The sequence below is a fragment of the Sebastes fasciatus genome, chromosome 22 (genome assembly GCF_043250625.1).
Source record: "Sebastes fasciatus isolate fSebFas1 chromosome 22, fSebFas1.pri, whole genome shotgun sequence".
NCBI classification, from domain to species: domain Eukaryota; kingdom Metazoa; phylum Chordata; class Actinopteri; order Perciformes; family Sebastidae; genus Sebastes; species Sebastes fasciatus.
In genome coordinates, this window is record NC_133816.1 from 8,299,384 (window position 1) to 8,313,079 (window position 13,696).

Genomic DNA, 13,696 nt, shown 5'->3' on the forward strand with positions numbered 1-13,696 from the left:
ACTAAAATGTTAAGCAACATTGTGTACAGGGGCCCAGAGTCCAAATCTAGTGTTAATATCTTTTATTAATTCAGTTTTATGGTGCAAAATAAATTAATAATCTTCTGATTTGTCTATCTTCCTTTTAATACCTGGATTGCAATGAAATGATAGCTTGCACCAGCTCTTCAGTATGTATTGTGAAATGTCAGCTGGGGTTTCAGGTAAAATATAATCAGAAGCGCCCTTTGTGTTTACTGTACTTCAAGGAAATTGAGTACATAATTCATATTCTGAGCCCCCTAGTGGTTAAACAGCATGTTTAAATAATGAGAGAGGAAATGAGAATATGAAAGTATCTTTAATTCTTGAATTAAGAACACAAACTCCATAATTAATGAAGGCATCTGAATAAAATAAAATAAAACATGCCGCCCCGTGACCAACAACTTTAACTTTAAATCATTTTATGGATGCAATTGAGCAATAAACCATAATTAAGTACGCTATAAAATAATTACTGTTATGTTATAGTGGATTACAATTAAACAGGATATAGATGCAATTTGTATGTAAAAGTATAGTGAAGATAATTCTGAATATAGATTACAGATCATTTAGATACAGGCCATAATGTGAGGCGCTTGTATTGTAAAGTTCACATGTATATGTAAGTAAAGTCAACATCACTACACAGTGTACTAATGATTTCTGCATCTGTGTGTACATCAACTGTAAAAAAAAACATGTCTCTTAACTTTAAGAATTTTTAAAGCCCATGTAATAGTGGATTCTGGAGCTTAATGGTAATACCAAAAATTAGGACTAAAAAAGTCTCATGTAGACATATTTATAAATTGTGTACTATCTTGAACACCTTACCGCCATTTCACTCAGTTGTGATATACTGTACTGCTCTGCCAGCTTGTACTGCAGACAGATACTAAAATGAAACCTTAAGTGAAATATGTAAATTAAAAACTCTGGTTTTCCCGGATACTGACATTTAAAATGCAGTATCATCCAGTATATCTGTCAGGCTTTAACTGGCTTGGCATAAAGAGGCATTTGTTAATAATACCTGGTATCATCCGCTCACATAAACCTCATAGATTTTACCTTTAGTCAAAAAACATAAAACTTTATCATTTCTTTAGATCAATAGGTCATTTTCAGTGACCAATACTTCCATTCCTTCTTAAAAAAATCTACCAATTAAGCACTGTGGTCCACTAAAAATACTGCTAATACTTCAAAAGGAGCCTTAAAACCCTGTAGATACTAGTGATTAATCTGTACTGGGAAGTATAAGTGATTATACTTTTATTGAGAAGGACAGTTGGACCTGTTCATAAGCATCTCGTTTCCTTTCAGTATTTGCCTCTGTATTCTGGGACGTATCTGTAAGGGCGAAAAGGTCTTCGGTTTCCAGCTGCATTTCCGTACTCGTTTTGCCTGTAACCAATAGATTAAATGAAAGATGACTCATTTACACTCAATTGGCAAAAGGAAAAAAAACAGACAAGTGTAGCGATAGAGGGGGTGGTAGAGAGGGGTAGAGGTAGGGAAAGAGATGGGTAGAGAGAGAGGTAGAGTTAGGTAAAGAGAGGTACAGAGGGAGAGATGGGTAAAGAGGGGTAGGTAGCTAGAGAGAGAGAGGTAGGTAGAGAGAGGTAGGTAGGGGTAGAGAGAGGTAGGTAGGGGTAGAGAGAGATGTGTAGGTAGAGAGATGGAGAGAGAGGTAGGTAGGGGTAGAGAGAGATGGGAAGGTAGAGAGATGGAGAGAGGGGTAGAGAGAGAGATGGGTAGAGAGAGAGAGAACTAGAGAGGGGTAGAGAGAGATAGAGAGGGGTAGGTAGAGATAGATGGATAGAGAGAGAGAGAGGGGTGTAGGGGGGGTACAGAGAGAGAGGTAGGTAGAGGTAGAGAGAGACTCTCTCCTTCAAAGAAGCACAATTCCTAAAATGTTGAACTATTCCTTTAAATCCATGTTGGATATAAAAGCACTCACCCCACATTCTCATCCTGCAGGTCTTCAGCTTTGAGGGCAGCTCTGGAGATGCCCATGCCTGGAGGAATCCTGTCTGGGTACCTCACAGCTATCTTCATGCCGTTCAGCTCATAGCCCTGAAGAAGTGAACAGAGATCACAAAGAATAGTTTTATAGGAGGAGTGAATATGCTAGATGAAAGCTGATACACTGTCCTGGCAGAAACATATTCCTCATTGTGTACATGTAGGAAAGGGAGCAATACTTTGTCTTCAGAGTGAACAGATAGCAGGGCTGATTAGGACTAATGTAGGAGGTGTTTGTAGCTGAATTAAAAGAACTTGCTTGGTTGTAAAATGCAATAAACGTTTTCAATAGTCTTGCAGAACAAAAAGTGATTGTGACTTTCTGATAAGAAAACTTGAGACACCTAGTTGAAATTGAAGTTGCAAAAAGCAGCCAAATTAATAATTCTGCTGCAGTTTTTTAAACGAGTCTCAGTGCTGGATATGGGCCCTTCTTAAGAGTCATATGTAGTCACAACTTTGTGCATATTACTGACCTCATGATATCAGAAAAAGGAGTACACAGGAAGGGAAATGTGCTATTGAATGAAGACAAAAGTGACAACTGAAGTAGGAAAGTCTGTAGTCACACTGTAATTTAAGAGTTCAGGGTGTACTTACATGCAAGCGTTGGATAGCTTCATCACAATACTCTTGTTTTGTATAGTTTACGAAGGCGCATCGTTTGGAAATCAGAACCTTCACACTATAGACGAGCCCAACCCTGAAAGACAAGACTAGAGTAAGTCAACACTTACTTTAAGTATCTGACTACAAAAGGTTGAACTGTAGAAATGACACAAAGGAAATCATGTGTGGTGTCTCACTGAAATGAAACAACGCTCTTACTTGTTAAACACGTTGCTTATCATGGACTCAGTTACTGGGTAAACCAAGTTTCCCACCCAAACTGGAAACAGCTCCCTGTTGAGAGAAAATATTGATTAATTAAACGTGTTTAAAAGAATATGAAGGTGACAGATGATACGTGAAGCAACCTATGCAGAGATCCCTGATTGTTATATTTTAAGAAATCATCTTGTGGGTAAAAACACACCTCAACATTAAACTGCATGAAAGCATTCAATGATTTTCTGCTCTCTTAGAATATACTGTCTAATTAGAGGAGAAGCAATACCAATATCCATAAGTATACTGTCTGTAGAGTACTGAATCAAGCGTGTCCAATACGAGAACTGATCATCCAATTAACCTTCTTTCATACCGGCTAACATTGTTATCTATAATGCTTTAATTAATCAAATCAATCATGGATATATTGAACTGCGTGGCAAAGTTTAAATATTTAAGGGAGAATTGGCCCTCTTCAGGGGTCAATGTTGTTCCTGGCAGTGTTGAGTGGAAAAGAGTTGAAGCAAGCCAGCCAGCGGACACTAGAGTTGGGTCGATTTCCAGTTTTGCCGGTCCGGTGTATGAGTAAACACCGGTTTTATGCCAACCGGTTGACCCGGCATTTGTCATTTGACACGTTCTGGAAAATTAAAAAGTAGCCGACATCAGCAACAGATGCCAATGGCGTCACGGCGCTAAATCCAGCTTGTATTGCATTAGTAATAAGCGATATGACAAGGTGAATAACACAATATGTTTGTTTAGAAACGGACTAACGGAGCCACTAATGTCAGACGGAGGCCGGTGACTTCGACATAACACCGGCAACATGAAGGAGATCATATTTCAATAGGAGGTGGGAGGTGGGAAGGGATGCACGGCACACGTTGTGTTTGTTTACTACAAAGTTGAGGTGAAGGGTTAGGCCCGAAGCTAGCGGCAACTTAGGCCCACGCTCACATAAGGTGGACCAGCTATTCTCATTTTGTGACAAGCATCTGCTGAGTCAAGTGTGACACCTAGTGGTAAAATTTGGTATACCAGTCTGGTCCAGCGCCTGTTTTAAGTAAATCATAATAAAACACCTTAACCTTTGAAACACTGCAGTGTGACTGAATCTGTACTCACTGTGGGTCTTCATTGTTGGTCTTCGTGGCCTGATAAGGAATGGGCTTTGGTTGACTCTGGATGTTGGACATATTTGGGGCTGGGCCTAAAGCTTTGTTCTTAAATGCTGTTTGGGGTGCACCGTGGGTCTGAGGAGGAGGATGATGAGCAGGGATCATGATGGCTGAAAGGACTGGAGAGATCCCGGTGACATTTGCTAGTTGAGCCGGTTGGAGAGCGCCATTTTGAATAGCTCCTAAAGACAAGTGTTAAAAATTAGTATAGTGTACAAACAGACAGTGTTTTCAGTCTCAACTGAAGCTACAATATGAGGTTAAGAAATGTACTCTACACAGGTAAGCTCCAATAAAACAAGGACATTTCCATTCCCTCTGATGCATGGCAGCATTTAAATCTAATCCTTGTTAGTAAAAATCACACTCACCAGGTCGATGGTGTAATTTGGACAGCACCTCTAGCGCCTTTTTTACGGTCCCGTGAATAATTAAAGCATTTGAGCTCTGCTCCCGAGTGAAACCGTACTCCTGAAACAAAACACGGAACGTCAGGTTAAAAACCCCTTCGGTGAATGATTATCGATCCATTTGCTTTCAATGCTCTTTAAGACCGTTTCTTTAATGTGAAGCAACATTTGTACCTGTTATTTTCTATTGGTTTTCTTTGTGTGATGATTATAAGGCTTAAATACATTTTAATGAAACGACTGATCTGAAAAAAAATATTGTGTTTTTGTTCAAAATGCAACAAGTTGCTTTGATTACATGGTGTACAGAACTTTTTTGACACTATTTTCCCAGCTTTCCCACCAACACATGTGTTACGGTTACACACCATTAGTTGTGTTATCTGCACCCGCATCAGCTCCTGGGCAGCTTCTGCATATGAACTGTCCAGTTTGAGAACCTCCCTGAAGGCCTGGGCAGCCTCCTCATACCTCTGGAGGAAGAAGAAAGGGGAGGAGAAAAAAAAATACAATGAGCTTTCACCACTCGCTATCTCAGGACTAAATCAAAGTTCAGGCTCATTCAATGTCACGCTGCCCGGCCCAGTTATTAGTCATCAGTTAATGTTTACAGCAACAGCTAGTCAAAACAAGAAGAGTAAATAATGTGACCCTGCACAGCTCAATGAAACATGGAATTTATTCAATGGTGTTGCAACAAAGCCAAATTAAATACTGGGAGCAAACAAAACAGTGTAAACACTGATGAAAAATGACTTTAACTCAGAGATAGTCACAGCTACAAAAACTGATAAGAGCTGGATCATATTTAGCGGAACAAATACTTTGATACAAGGGCTGCACAATTAATTGAATATTAATCGCGATCACGATTTCGGCTTCCCAGAATTAAATGAACATGATCGACTGCGATGTTGACGTTTAAAATGCTCCGCTCATAGAACACTCTGCATAAATCAAGCGCTTACTAAAATAACAGCTAGAGATGCACCGTCAATCGGCGGTAGATCAAAGCTAGACGGTTTTCAACAGTCTGATAAATCAGATTTTTTGCAGGTCACACACACGTGTGCAGCCGCCACATGATGGTTTTACGTCGCCACACAGCAGCACAGACAGTAACGTCACACACACACAAAACATGATGTCAGTGTGGAAGTTCTTCAGTGTGAGTGAAGAAGACAAAGCTAAAGTCTGTCACAACTGTAAGTCCAAAATAAGACGCGGAGGAATAAATCCAATTGTTTGATGACAGCAATATAAAATAGAGAGGGAATTATGACCTGTTTCCCTTCCCAACACTAGCTCTAAGCAGCTTATAATACTGTATATAATTAGAACTACTAATGCCAAGATTTTTTAATCAAAGTAAATATTTAAATAAAAAAACAATCGTTTATTTCCTAATCATTTGAATTGTGTGTTTTTATGTGAATAACCACTATAGATGACAATAAAGTATAAGGATAACATTTTGAATTTTTAACGGTTGGACTGTAGCACAACACGGAAAAGAAAGCAGCGCTCTATTTATTTAAATGTGAAATTAAAATATTTTGTCCCAAAATCTATGAATAATCATGACCTCGATATTGATCGAAATAATCGTGATCATCATTTTTGCCATAATCGTGCAGCCCTATTTGATACATACCATGGTTTCAATATAGAGGGGTAAAATCAACACTAAACAGTGGCCCGTTGGCTACAATTACTACAGATGGTACTTTTGTATATGGCCAATGCGTAAAAATCAATATATCAATACTGCCCTGCCAAGATCAAAAAAATATTTGAATGTGAAGAAACATAGTATTGAGCTAATGCCTGTATATCATGTTTTCTATATCGGAGTATAACTGAGCTAGGTGCTGCTGTGGCATTCAGCATTATTTGTCATCCCCCAACATACCCCCGGCCCACACATCAACAGGGACTCAACTTTCACATAACAGGGCACATATGGGAGACCACTTACCTTTAAACCTGCCAAAGCTCTGCCCCGCCTAAACTGGCCTTTAACCCAGCCTGGCCACATGCTGAGAGACAACTCCGCATCAGTCAACGCCTTCTCATATTCTTGCAACTTTTCAAAACAGAAGGAACGATTGCCAAACAACCTGCAATGGAAATAACAGTTAGAACGTTGAGTAAAAACCAGTGGTGGTGTAAGATCCATCAGCGAATTTACTTTAAATGAAGTAAATGGACATGCTCTTACTTATACTCTGTAGGGTTGTACTTAATTGCATCCGTGAAATACTTCACAGCCATATTAAAGTCTCCAGCACTGGCAAACCTATTTCCAATAACTGTAGAGAGAAAAGGGAGGAACTTCAGTTAAAATTAAAAACATAATTTACATATGAATAAATATCTATCTACAAATCAGCCCATCTGGCTGAGAGTTTGTACATGAGATGGATAAAACTTACTTGCAAGATTAGTGCTTATTTTTACATTATCTTCAAAAGTGGGGCTGCTAGGGGCGGCAGCTTCCTGTTCAGACAGTAGGAGAGAAATTAATAATCCCAAATATCAAAATCCAAGTAATATGGTCAATCTGTAGTCATTGGAATAGTAATCACCATCTGTCCTCTCTGTTGAGAATCGGATCAATATGCAAGATACCTCACCTTCTTTTCAACCTCCGGGTCTTCAGTAGGTTTGTCAGGGACGGTTTTAGGTTGTTCTTTGACTGGTGTCTTTTGTTTCTCTCTCCACTCAGGCCTGGGCTTCTGCTCTATTTTACGCCGGGCTATAAGAGCAGCTTTACTCACAAATGTACTCGTCATGTCCAGTTCCTTAAAAACAAATCAGGAGAGACAAAATTAGTCACCTTCCTAAGTCTTTAAAGGAGCAGTGTGTAGGACTTTGCAGCATCTAGTGGTGTGATTGCAGATTGCAACAAACTAAGTACCCCTCCGCTCACTCCTGCTGTGAGCCGCAGAGTGCAAAACCGTGGTAACGCCGCTCGCCTGGCCATCCTTACGATAATAACACTACTTTAAGAGCAACAGAAGTCAGACGGATGTCAGACGGCAGCTGGCGGTACCACGGTTTTACACTTTGCGGCTCACAACTGCAGTTTCACAAGCGTGTCGGAGAACTACGGTGACCTTTCGGGTAACGTAAAAACACTAAAGGCTCTCTCTAGAGCCAGTGCTTGGTTTGTCCGTTCTGGGCTACTGTAGAAACATGGCGGCGCAACATGGCAGACTCCGTGAAGAGGACCCTCTAAACTAATGAAAACAACGATTCGTAGTTTCAGGTGATTATACACTAATATTAAATTCCATTTCTGCTAATAGATCCCCCCGAAATGTTACAAACTGTTCCTTTAAAAGGGATAGTTTGGGTGTTTTGATGTGGAATTGTATGAGGTATTTATCCAACTTGAGTCAGGAGCACCGACACCGGAGCAAAGCAATACAGCGCTGTGGACGGAGACGGCAGAAAAAAATTATTTTAGCCACCTAAAAGAAAGGCTCACCATAAAAAAAACTATAACCGTTTAAGTGTACGCTCTATTTAGAATATTTTCACAGCTCATCTTGCCATCAGACAGCCCTTTCCTTCTTCTTTCCAACAGCGAACTGAACTGAATCTTATCTATGCTCTCTCCAAAGCCAGCAGGGTCAGATAACAAAAACAGTACGATAAATTTCACTTTCAGTTCGCCATCGGACAATATTCTAAATATAGCGCTCACTTAAACTGATAAATTCTTTAGGGGAGCCTTTCTTGTAGGTGGCTAAAAACAAATTCTGCCGGCCCCGTCCACAGCAAAACATGTTTCTCAATTCTGGGGGCACGCCGACTTTCATCTACTGTAAGTAATACACCTACTATGGATAGGTACCTCTACAACCCCACTTCAAAACACTTGAACTATCCCTTTAAGTCTTACAGAGCAGAAATGGAATAAAGGTACATTTTTGTATAAGACAAAAAAACTTTTTTTTACCATATCATACAAATAGTAATAGCTATTTTGGCAATTGTGGATGCATGGCTTATATTAGAAATGGCCCTGGACTAAGTTTTGAATACAAAGTTACCAGGGGGAAACATCTCTGCATAATCATACTTTCAACACAACCTTTTTCCCTTTAAGTGTCCTAACAAAAATACAGACATACCAATATATATCACACAAAAATATTAGTGCAACATCGATTCAATATTTTTATAATAAACCTCTGTTTTTGCTTAACACTCTTTAAACAATAGGAGTATGAATGACAATAAGATGAGCGCTTGGTACCTCAGAGTCGCCCGAATCACTCTTGGTGTCGCTATCTTCATCACTGGATTCGTCTTCACTACTGTCACTGCTGTCTGTATCTTTTGCTGCAGCCAACTGTTTAACACTGGAAATGGTATCGTTTCTGGATTCATCATTAACTGGTTTGCTCTCGTCTGCTTTAGATTGCTGTGCGTCATCTTTTTCCTGTGAAGTGGAAAAAAACGAACCTGTTAAAGCTTGCAGTTTGGTGAATAGAGAAGAATAAAGATGTTGCAATCACTGATCATTACCTCTTTATCTTTAATGGGGTTCTGTTCTTCCTTCTCCGACCTCTCAAGCTGTTTTCTTTCTTTCTGTTTCTGTAGGACAGGAATACACATAATGAACTTTAATTTACACAATTTGACATTAACTCATCACTATGAAACTCATATTGGAGATTGCAAAATTTACCTGCTTTTTAGTTCGCTTCTTCTGAGCCTTTTCTTTGCCTTTTTTTGCTTCTTCTAATAATCTGGCTCTTCTTTCAGAGTCCTAAAGGAGTTGCAAAAAAACATTGCATTGATTTCAGCCACTTGAATGCCGTAGAATCACTAAGAATGCTATCTATTTAACAATATAGACAAAATAAAAGTGAACTTACACTCTCCTTTGCCTGAACTTTTACAGCGGGTGGGTGAGGAACTGCACAAGATGAAGTGTAGTAATGCCGTGGAAGCTGATAAACAGAGCTGGATGACCTTGTATGATTCCCACTTGATCCTCTGTCACTACTCCTGTCAGAGAGCCTTGGGTATCCATGGAAGTTGTTATGACCATGTGCCCAATTGCCAGTTCCATAATCATCCTCATCTTTACCACCTCGCTCATCATCGTAATTCATATTTGCTGGGAAAGAGTACGTTTAAATTACTGAATAAGTGTGTAAAGCCTTCAATTAAGTTTAAAGCAATTTCACAAACAAAACACTGAAAACAGACGTGTGTGATGGGAGATGTGATATCTGCTTACCAACAAGGCCAAGTCTTACTATCCTTTGAAAACCAGGACGACTCTCAAACAAATCCACAACCCTTTGCTAGACAGGAGAAGGAGAGATGTAAATGTTAGTTGTACGTAGTTTCTCACAATCATTACATTAGCTCAGCACCTTCAGTCTTGAAACTTTAATTGTCCTCCATTTAGACCCCATTATACACTAAACAAATCAAAGGTTTGTGATTTGCCGAGGCTGTCCAAAGCTGCGTGCCAATGCCAGCACTGAATGTGATCTCTGGTTGCAGTGAGTTAACACTCCAGCACTGCGGCACTGGATCCTTAAGTTTCACTTTCCTTCACCCACAGGAAGCTGACTCACTAATAAACAGATGTAAGGCCAACAACTCTGGAGACTCGAGACTGCATCTAATTTGGTGACAAATTGTGTGTTCTAACTAGGGCTGACCCGAATGCTTTGATGCCTGGAAGCTTCTAGCGTTGCCATTGTATTCGACCTCCAAATCAATATTTGAATGCTTAATTTTTTTGTTTTAATATAAGTATGTAATGATAAAGTACAGATAAAGTACTAAAAAAATCTCACATACTGTTTTAGCCTATTAAATAGCATGTTAGTATAGAATTTCGGACGCAACCCCAGGTCATAATACTGCAAGTATTGCAATACTTTCACCAGTGGGCCATAGGCACAATCCCCATTGTGTTACCTCATTTAGCGATAGATAGTGACATAACAGACATTTATTTAAATGAAAATCTTCAAGATTGATACTTTAAAGTGTCAGTTTAGTTCCTAACAGTAAATGATTTGATTCAAAGCTTTAAATGCAGACTGAAAGCAGAAATGTCCAATGAATTAACACATGACCGACAAAAAGGACACACTGCGAATACACCACAGGCTACTTCAGAGTAACAGTTGCTATTTCACAAAATTCCTGGAAGAAATATCAATGTCAGTATTGGAATTCACTTAAAAAAAAATAAAAAATTTTAAAAAATAGCTAGGATTGTTGTAACATTATGGTGACAATTTTGAAGATTTTCATTTAAATAACTGTCTATTAAGTCACTATCTATTGCCAAATGAGATAACACAATGATGATTGAGCCCAGGGTCTAAAATTAAGTTTTTTCCTCACGTGCCACTGTGGCAGGTCACTGAACATTTCTACTAGCCACACAATTTTTTTGTCTGCCACTTCTGAAATCTATGTAGAAAACTGTCATAATATAAAGAACACACCGCCATATGCAGTAATTTCTTTTTAACTTTTTTATGCAATCGTAGGATTTGTTTGTATCACAGAGGACACATATCTTTGCAAATACAATAAAGTATTGACTGTTAATCCTTGCTTTTAAACTATTAATTCAAAATCAATACACGTTTTTTGAGAATCGATACAGTATCACAAAACATAATATTGCAATACTCTCTATTTTGATATTTTCAGTCAGTAGTAATATACAGTAGAAATATGGATAAAGTAACCTTAATCCCCGACTATTTTTAATTTAGGAATTGCTTTTTAAAAATAATATTTCTTAATATAAGGAAAACCTGTCTGCCATGGTGGCAGGTGACCTGAAATTTTGACCTGCTACAGTCAACATTTTCCCTGTATTTTGCAGGTGGCATGTGCTTATTCCATTCCCTGGTTGAGCGTATGGCCCACTGATGAAAGTATTCCAATATCTATATATTTCCAGTATTATTGTTATAATTATCAAATGGGTGTCTGTGGTGACATTTCCAGAAAATGTGTTTTTCTCCATTGTATACAACCAAAAATTAAACTATGCACACAAGTCTGAAAACGTTGAAGCTCATGTATCAACAAAAACACTAAACTCTGAGCAGAATTACATAGTTTTCACTCAAATAGAAAGTCTAAAACAACTGAAATCTTAAAGGTCCCATATCGTGCTCATTTTCAGGTTCATACTTGTTTTTTTTCAACATTACAGCATGTAAACATATTCTAGTAGAAACACAAAATACAACTTAATTTTCCTCATTATGTCTGCTTGAATATACCTGTATTTACCCTCTGTCTGAAACGCTCCATTTTAGTGCATTTCAACGGAATTGCGTTGCTTGGCAACAGTTTGGGCCCATGTTTACTTCCTGCCAGCTGATGTCATTCACATACACTGCAACCAGGAAATAAACTGGGACACATTTAGAAAGTTTACGTTTAAAACCGTGTAATGGTCTAAATGTTTGGGGACAAAGGAGGACGGTCTGCAGGACAGATAATACATACAGTACACTTCCATAGACTAAGCTACTGGAGTTACCCTGCACTATACTCATTTTTAACAGTCTCTTCTGCACTTTATTCACTTTTTTTAATAGTTGTGTATCACAGCTGTTACCCTGCACTATATTCAGTTTTAACAGTTTTCTTCATCTCCTTGTATTTTTATATCTGGTATATTTTTTGTACTTTACACTACTAACTTTTTAACTGCCTTTTTACTAACATGTTTTGCACTATGGAACTGTGATGCTTGAATCTTGTATTTCCCTCGCGATCAATAAAGTTACTATCTATCTATCTATCTATCTAAATATTGTATATTTGTGACATCACGAATGGACAGAAATCCTAACGGCTTGTTTCAAACGCACAATTTCTGAATACGGCCTGTGTGTGTATTTCTCTGTATATTGAGTGCTTCGATACTTTCACATTAATTATAAAGCACTTAAACCTGCTTTATAATATAAAAGACATGAAAATCTCACTTTTTACAATATGGGACCTTTAAGTTTTAGTTTGGATTAGACAAACAAGTTATAAGGTGAGCTTTGGCAGCCCGGACACTTTAACTTTTAATATAAGTGTGTTGTCAAACCAGTGTGAGTCATCTGTATCGTTGCCAGTAGACGCCGTGTGGCTAATTGTTTATTAGTATGAACAGTAAAGTTATCTAGCTGCGCACTTCTGACTGCAGGAATGTACACCGGAAGTGACTTCAAACACTGTGTCAAAGTGTCCCCAAACAAACATTTGAGAGTGAGACTGATCAAAGTTTAGCCTCATGAATCCATTAGTCTCTCAAGGACAGGATGGACAACGTTTGCTGGTACATTGAGGACACATTATCACCACCCTGAGAGCAGTATCACATCAGTGTTAGCTACTAAATCACCCAAATGTCTTTGATGTATTTGCCCAAAAGCTGAGGATAGTTTAAAAGGTATACTTACAACCATTCGGATGTCTGTAAACTCTGAAAAAGAGGAAGACAAAGTAGAGTTAAACACAAACCCACATGGTGATTTATATCAGTATTTATGCGGAAGCTATCGTTAGCATGTTAGCTAAACTAGCCACTAACTTCTTCTGACAGGCTAATAGAGCACTTTTCTTACCCGTCTCCTCTTTAAATACCTCCATGTTTAGTAACACACGCCCCCTGCGGCCTCATATACTCCTAACTGCGAGTTAAACGCACGCAAAGTTGCGTTAATTTAACGCTAATGTTAGCAGCACCTAAACTTTTGCGGCGTGCATGTTGTTTGCGCGCGCTCAACTAGTTTTCTGTCTGCATCACGTGACCGGAAGAAGCTTGTCGTTCATTGTACACATGCGCAATGTGACACTACTGACCCTACTGTTTCTTTCTTACTTAAAAGCCCTTAAAGTCATGGAAAAAACAAAAATGCTTTGAAACTTCTTAGTATAATAGAAGAATATGAATTACAGGTACAGCCCTGTAGCCCTTAATTTAATTTATTATTATTTTCATGTATAATTTTACATATTTTATCTGTCCTTGTTCTGTATGCACCTTGTCCCGTATGCACCTTGTCCCTTTACTCTAATGCAATGATCTATGAGCCATGTTGTTTGTCAATTTGAATTTGCTTAATAAAAGCAAACAAAAAAAAACAATTTGCATTAAAAAAATTAAATAAATCTGCATGGAATGTATGACAGCTCAGACAGGACTTTTGT

The 13,696-nt window shown here is 38.5% G+C and overlaps 2 protein-coding genes across 3 annotated transcripts in view; one reads left to right on the forward strand and one right to left on the reverse strand.

Moving 5' to 3' along the window:
• LOC141760889 (zeta-sarcoglycan-like) overlaps positions 1–2,349 on the forward strand; it is a 49,859-nt gene extending 47,510 nt beyond the window's left edge. For both annotated transcript variants that reach the window (XM_074623986.1, XM_074623987.1), the window contains one exon: positions 2,011–2,349. The gene's annotated coding sequence lies outside the window, so the exon portion shown is untranslated. The remainder of the gene's footprint in view (positions 1–2,010) is intronic.
• On the reverse strand, positions 1,283–13,296 carry LOC141760886 (uncharacterized). Its single transcript, XM_074623980.1, has 18 exons — positions 13,111–13,296; positions 12,946–12,968; positions 9,738–9,804; positions 9,370–9,614; positions 9,180–9,260; positions 9,017–9,085; positions 8,745–8,930; positions 7,114–7,281; positions 6,913–6,976; positions 6,699–6,789; positions 6,456–6,597; positions 4,846–4,950; positions 4,439–4,538; positions 4,015–4,249; positions 2,884–2,958; positions 2,656–2,758; positions 1,991–2,106; positions 1,283–1,434 (listed from the first exon to the last, which is right to left on the reverse strand). Exons 1-18 carry the CDS (start codon positions 13,133–13,135, stop codon positions 1,350–1,352), a joined length of 1,980 nt encoding a protein of 659 aa, XP_074480081.1. The 5' UTR covers positions 13,136–13,296; the 3' UTR covers positions 1,283–1,349.
• Between the last annotated feature and the right edge of the window lie 400 nt (positions 13,297–13,696).